Source organism: Myotis davidii, unplaced genomic scaffold, assembly GCF_000327345.1.
Source record: "Myotis davidii unplaced genomic scaffold, ASM32734v1 scaffold327, whole genome shotgun sequence".
Taxonomy (NCBI): Eukaryota; Metazoa; Chordata; class Mammalia; order Chiroptera; family Vespertilionidae; genus Myotis; species Myotis davidii.
In genome coordinates, this window is record NW_006298628.1 from 221,881 (window position 1) to 229,175 (window position 7,295).

General features: G+C 37.9%; 1 protein-coding gene across 1 annotated transcript in view; it reads left to right on the forward strand.

Moving 5' to 3' along the window:
- Positions 1–7,295, forward strand: part of CCT6B (chaperonin containing TCP1 subunit 6B) — a 23,308-nt gene that overhangs the window by 376 nt on the left and 15,637 nt on the right. The window contains exons 2-3 of the mRNA XM_006774205.2: positions 1,921–1,984; positions 2,660–2,794. Coding sequence (XP_006774268.2) covers positions 1,921–1,984; positions 2,660–2,794 — 199 coding nt within the window. The remainder of the gene's footprint in view (positions 1–1,920; positions 1,985–2,659; positions 2,795–7,295) is intronic.

Below are 7,295 nucleotides of genomic sequence, written 5' to 3' on the forward strand. Positions count from 1 at the left end.
GCGCGCTGTCGGCCGACGTTCCGCGAAGCGATCGGCGCCATGTGGACACACTTGTGGGCCTGGCTTCCCTCCTCCTCATTCCTGCCCTGAGGTCGTCTCTAGCCCCGTGCGGGAGGAGAGGAAAAGCCTCCCCGAGCAAAAGGCCCCACGAGGGAAGCTGTGACTCCCTGTCCGGCCCCTTCCCGCCCCACCAACTTTCCGTTAAGGTTCATATGCAGTTTGAAAGTTCAGTTTTTCCAATGAAACCTAAGCCATCCGACGCCCCTGCTCCTTCAGGCTGTGCGCCTGTGGGCCACTCGTTTTGGTGATGGTCGGCAGGTGTGGGGAGGGCACGGGTTTTGGAGCCTGGCAGGTGTGGGTTCAAATCCCAGTTTCCCTTCCATCTGCGAGTCCTTTGGCAAGTTACTCGGATGCTCTGTGCCTAGGGTTCTTCATCTCTGTTCATCCATTAAGCGTGTATTTATTTAGCACCGTTTAGGACAGAGTGAAGGAAAGACGAGTGAGGGCAAAAGATGTAAGGAGAGATACAGCCTCAGGAATGAGCAAATTAACAGTAAAAGGTGTAAGAGGAGACACAGCCTCAGGAATGAGCAAAATACATTAACAGTAAAAGAGGGTGCTTATTATGGGATGCTGAGAACACAGAGATGACCAAGATAAAGTTTTAGTTTTTAAGGGGACTGACTTGTTAGGAACGAATGTGATGTATATTCTATATAATATTATATATACGTTTAAAAATATGTGCCAGGCATTGTATTTTTAATCATATAATATATAACACCAAGGAAAGGGACTGATTATTGATGGGATAATGGGGAAGGAAAAGATTCAAATAACGAATTTTTTTTTTTTTATCAGAGTCTTGAAAGATGAGTTAGAATTCACCAGCTGGAGAAGTGAACAAAGGTCTTTTAGATAGAGCAACTTCAGAAACAAGAAAATCAGTTGGCATAAATCCAAAAGAAACAAAAACAAACGTGATGTATTAAGGGAACCATAAGATTTGCCCACAAGATTTCATTTTGTAGATGAAACATTTTAAATGGATACAACCAGATGGGAAAGGGTCAACTACGTCATTGCTGAGTAGTAAGGATTTTACCTTGAAAATGATGGAGAACATGAAAATCATTGAAGGATTTAAAAAAGTATATATACTGATTTCAAAGAAGAAGGGAGGGACAGAGAAAGAAACATCAGTGATGAGAGAGAATCATTGATTGGCTGCCTCCTGCACGCCCCACACTGGGGATAGAGCCCACAACCTGGGCATGTGTCCTGACTGGGATTCAAACCAATGACCTACTGTTGCATAGGTCCACGCTCAACCACTGAGCCACACCAGCTGGGCTGAAGGATTTTTGATCAGCTGACTGACTCATCTGCTTTATAGAAAGATAAATGGAGGGTAGATTCAATTCAGATATATGTGGGTACTAAATAGACCACACTGCAGATGATGATGACTGGAAATGGAGAGGAGGGAGTAGTTGGAAGAGGCTTTTAGGTTGTAGAATGACAGAATTTGATGCTCTAATAAATGTGAGGGATGAGGGAAGAAACTACACTGAGTGAATGAATGGTAACATTTCACCAAAATAAACCTGCAGGAAATTCACAAATGTGTGGCTTGTAGACTTCCAAGTACTCTTCTGGACCAAACCACTGTCATAACTCACCAATTGCACTTAATCCTTAAACTTGTAAATTGTCCATTTGGAGTGAAATCGCCATAGCAGTCCATCTGGGGGAAAGTGATGCTGTGGGCTGCAAATGGGGTGCTTACTGTGGTATCTCTCCGGATGATGGAAGTTTTCCAAGCCCAGTTCCCTATATTAATGAGAGTGGAGTGGCAAGCGCTATGTCTTGCTTGACTCTTGCCATACGAAGTTAATAACATCACTGTTTTCTGAACAGGCTTGTTTCTGGTGCAGGTGATATCAAACTCACCAAAGATGGCAATGTGCTGCTTCATGAGATGGTGAGCTGGTGCTGCTGACTTTAATAAACCTTAATAAGCCTTAACTGAGAGCATAATACAATTTGTATATCTTTAAACCAAGGCTTTCAGCTAAATATTGCAATCATGAGGTATACTTGTTGGATTAAACCTCAATAAAAAATGTGTTTTTTTTGGCTGTTTTCAAATCTTAGTATAGTTTTAGTAATAGCTTAGGGATGCTTCCAAATTAGTTGAATCTTTTAAAGGCATCACATTATGTTCTTTGTAATCATGGAAAAGTAAAAAGTCCTTTGCAATTTTAGTAAATATATTCATCTTTGAGATTTAAGGATTTAATCTAATTTTGGAAATGTCATTGCATTCTGAAGCAAAGACTCATAAAATGTTCAAATCTCAGTTCTCAACTTTTAACTCTCGGTCTTGACATTTATTAATAATTGATAATACAAAACGTGAACTTGTAGAATGATGCTTATTTCATTTCTTTAAACAATCTATTGTTTAAAGTATTACAGATGTCTCCCTTTCTTCCCCCGTTGACCACCGCCCTCCTTCCTACTCCCTTCCCCTCTCCAGGCCTTCACCCTTATTTCATTTCTTGATTTTACTATTGACCCTTAGGTTATCTTGTTTTTGTTAGACTATTTCTTTATTCTCTCTCTCTCTTTAAATCTGTTGCTTGCTTTTTTCCAGCAAATTCAACACCCAACAGCTTCCTTGATAGCGAAAGTAGCAACAGCCCAGGATGACATTACAGGAGATGGTACTACTTCAAATGTTCTAATTATTGGGGAGTTACTAAAACAAGCTGATCGTTACATTTCTGAGGTATTATAATTTTGTAGAATTCACAATCATGTAGTACTATATTTTGAATGGAAACTTGGGTTTGTTTTTACACTAGTAAACTGGTTTAATTTTATTTAATTTTTAAAATTGATTTCAGAGAGAGGCAACATTAATGGAAACATTAATGATGAGAATCATTGTTGGCTGCCTCCTGCACGCCCCCTAGTGGGGAATCGAACCCACAACCCGGGCATGTGCCCTGACCAAATCAAACCATGAACTCCTGATTCATGGGTTGATGCTCAACCAGTAAACCACAATAGCTGGGCAAATTTTAGAGGGCAAAGGTTAATGTTTATGAAGATATTTTTGGACAATTGTAAATGAAAAGAATAATGAACTCCCCCCCCTCCAAAAAACAACAACAATGCCTTTTATTGGAATTATATACCTCTTTTTAGAATGGAAAATATAAGAGATTTAAAAAGGTACAAAATTAGCCATGTACCCATGACTAATGCCTAAGAAAAAAAACACATCACTGATAAAGTTGAAACCAAATTGTGGTTTAAAAAAAACTGGAGAAAACTTACTATTTTTAAAATTAAATTTATTGAGGTGATACTGGTTTATACATGTTTCAAGTGTACAATTTTATAATGCATCACCTGTGTATTGCATTGTGTACTCACCACCCAAAGTATAGTCTCCTTCGGTGACCATGTATTTGGCACCCCTTTACCCTCTTCATCCTCTCCCCACCCTTTCTCCTCTGGTAACTACCATACTGTTGTCTGTGTCTATGAGTTTGTTTTGTTTTGTTTGTTGACTTCTGTTTTATATCATACATAGGAGTGAAATCATATGGTTCTTCTCTTTTTCTGTCTGACTTATTTTATTTATCATGATACTCTCATGTTGTTGCAAATGGCAGTATTTTATCCTTTCTTATGGCTTAGTAGTATCCCATTAAATATATGTACCACATCATCTTTATCCAGTTATCTATTGAAGGACACTTAAGCCATTTTCATGTCTTGGCTACGGTGAATAATTCTGCAATGAACATAGGGGTACATATATCTTTATGAATAAATGTTTTCAAAATTTTTTGGTAGATACCCAGTAGAGGGATTGCTGGGTCATTTGGTAGATCTATTCTCGTTTTTTTTTTTTTTGAGGAACCTCCATATTGCTTTCCATAGTGGCCATAGCAGTTTACATTCTCACCAGCAATGAATGAGGATTCTTTTTTCTCCACATCTTCTCCAGCATTTGTTATTTTGTGTCTTCTTGAAAATAACCATCCTAATAGGTAGTATCTCATTGTGATTTTGATTTGTATTTCCCTTATAGCTAGCAAAGTTGAGCATCTTTTCATATATCTGTTGGCCATTTGTATGTCTTCTTGGAAAAAGTGTTCAGGTCCTCTGCCCATTTTTAATAGGATTGTTTTGTTGTTGAGTTGCATGAGTTTCTTATATATTTTGGATATTAGCCCTTTATTGGAGTATTGTTTGCTAATACCTCTCCCATTTGGTTAGTTGCCTTTTTGGTTGGTTGGTTTGTTGATGGTTTCTTTTCCTGTGCAGAAGCTTTTTAGTCTGATGTAGTTCCATTTATTTATTTTTGCTTTTACTTCCCTTGCTTTTGGGTCAGGTTCATAACAGCCAGTTTGAGACCAACGTCTGTAAGTTTAGGTACTTACGTTTTCTTCTATGTTTTTAATGTTTCAGATCTTAATCCATGTTGGGTTAATTTTTGGGTATGGTGTCAAATAGCAGTCTCATTTTATTCTTTTGCATGTGGCTTTTCAGTTTTTCCAACACTATTTATTGGAGAGGCTTTACTTTTTGAGAAAAATTTTGAAGGTTTCCACATTGTGAATTTACCTACTTTTTCAATTTTCTTTCCCTTTATAAACTATCTACTCTAGTCAGACTCCTCCATTCACTAGCCTCTGAAATCATTACAGACATTTCTACCTCTGTGCCTTTATTCAATCTGTATTCTTTTCTTGGTATTACTTACCTGTCTTCTCTAAGTATTTGAATTTTCCTCTCTTTTAAGGACAGTTTCAGTAAAGCATAATCTGGTCAAAGTGCTAAAATTATTACTTTTGTGTGTGTTTCATTTAGTATTGGTAATTGTCTATTAATTCAGTACCTGCAACTTACTTCATAATTCTTTTGGCTGTTAGCAGTAGAAACTGGACTAAAAGTCACTTAAACAAAGAAATGATCTCCTATAACGGAACACAGAGAGATAAGGCAGGCTTCTCGGGCCAGTTGATTAAAAAATTCAGTCAGTTATCAATAGGTTCTTTCTGTCTCTTAGTCCTTCTACTTATAATGCTGTTTCATCATAAGGCTTATTTTCATCCTGACTGTAAGACTGTCAGAGGAAATCAAGCCTACCTCCTTCCCTTAGTAACACTCAGCAGGACAGAGCAGAGAATACCATTCACCCAACTACGGAATATAAGTCCTTCCTTTAAGTCAGCGGTTCTCAACCTGTGGGTCGCGATCCCTTTGGCAGTCGAACGACCCTTTCACAGGGGTCCCCTAAGACCATCCTGCATATCAGATACAGTGGGGCCTTGACTTACGAGTTTAATTCGTTCCGTAATTCGTAACTCACATTACTCATATGTCAAATCATAAAGTGAATGAGTGAGACACGTGATGCTGGGCTGATGTTGTGGGCTGATGTTCACTGTGATGTTTGCTGCGCCAACTAGCTGTGGTATCTGAAGCTGGCTCGTAACCCAAGTTTTAGCTCGCAACTTAAAGCAAAAAATCGGCCGAGAGACGTCTCGTATCTCGAAAAACTCGTTAGTCAGGACACTCGTAAGTCAAGGCCCCACTGTATTTACATTACGATTCATAATAGTAGCAACATTACAGTTATGAAGTAGCAATGAAAATAATTTTATGGTTGGGTCACAACATGAGGAACTGTATTTAAAGGGCTAGATGGTTGAGAACCACTGCTTTAAGTGATTGGGCCAACTTTGGTTTTATGTCATCCCAACCAATAACAGTTTTTAGGGAATTGACTTAATCTAACCAGGGCCCAACCCTTGAACTAGGGATAGGGTCATCTTCCCCTGAAGCACTGGAGGACGAGGGATACCTAAACAAAATGAAGGTTGGGTTAGAAAAAACAAAGTTCGGAAAGGGGGAGATGCTGACAGACGTTAACATAATTATGAACCTGTGTGGCAGCACAGTGATAGAGCTAAGCACAGTATATAATGTAAACAACTGAGGGAGGGATGCCCTAAACTAGCCTGGGGTAGTCAGGTAGCACTCTCTGGAGAAAACAAGGCCTGGGCTAAATCTTTAGGATGAGAAAGAGTGAGCCAGATGAAAGAATCAGGAGTTAGGGGAGTGGCATTCCAGGCAGAAGGAAAACATGAGGAAGGCACAAGAGAAGAGAAGCAACACATGATATGGGTGTAGAGCTACAAGAAGTTTCGTTCTGGGGGAGTTTAAAGTGATGTGGACAGTAGTGAATTGGCTGGAGAAGTAGGTGGGAGCCAGATCATGGAGAGCATATGGTATACTAACCAAGAAGAATACTATTCATATTAACGTACTAATGAGTGATATAGTCAGATTTGCATTTTAAATATTTGGGGGACAGTTTTAAGGGAATCAAAAGACTGGAGGTTTTTAGAGTAGTCTGAGTGAGGAATTGTGAAGTCCGTCCTAGACAGGAAAAATGTTTTGAAAATCATTATCAACAGCTTCTGGAGTCAGGCCTACTAAGGCAAATTACATAATTTCTTTAAGCCTCAATTTTCTCATCTGTGAAACAGGAATAATAACAACTCCCAATTCATAGTGTCCAGAGGAGTAAATTAAATAATATATGTAAATCTCTTTAGAATAGTGTCTGGCTCAAATGCTCAATAAATGGCAACTTTTAGAAATTGTTATAAGACTGATGTAAAGGAATGGAGGAAGGGGATAAATTAGATCCAGTCTCAACTTTAGTAAGTTTGTGTATTACTTTTCAAAAAAAAAATTACTGTTTTTAAAAAGTATTTTGATATAATGTCAGCTCTGTAGAAAAATGCAAGAATATTTCAAAGAATGATACTTGTCTTTCTCAGATAAAAAAATAAATGTATATATGTGTCTTTATATATGTAATAAGGTACATTTTTTTTGAATGCTATAAGAATAAGTTGTAGATATGACCATCTAAATATTTCTTAAAACAAGGGAATTCTCTTATATAATCCAGTATAGTGATCAAAACCAGGAAATTAATATTAACACTGACAAATTGATACAGATTTTATTCAAATTTCATCACTTATCCTAATAATGTCCTTTATAGCACAAGAAAATCTAGGTTCATGCATTACATTCAGCTGTCATGTCTCTTTAGTTTCCTTTAAGCTGGAATAATTCCTCCTGAGCTGTCATTTGTGCTTCATGATAGTATTATTTTTAGATTACAGGCCATTTATTTTGTAGAAAGTCCCTCAATTTGGATTTGAGTGTTTCCTCAGATTAGACTCAGGTTA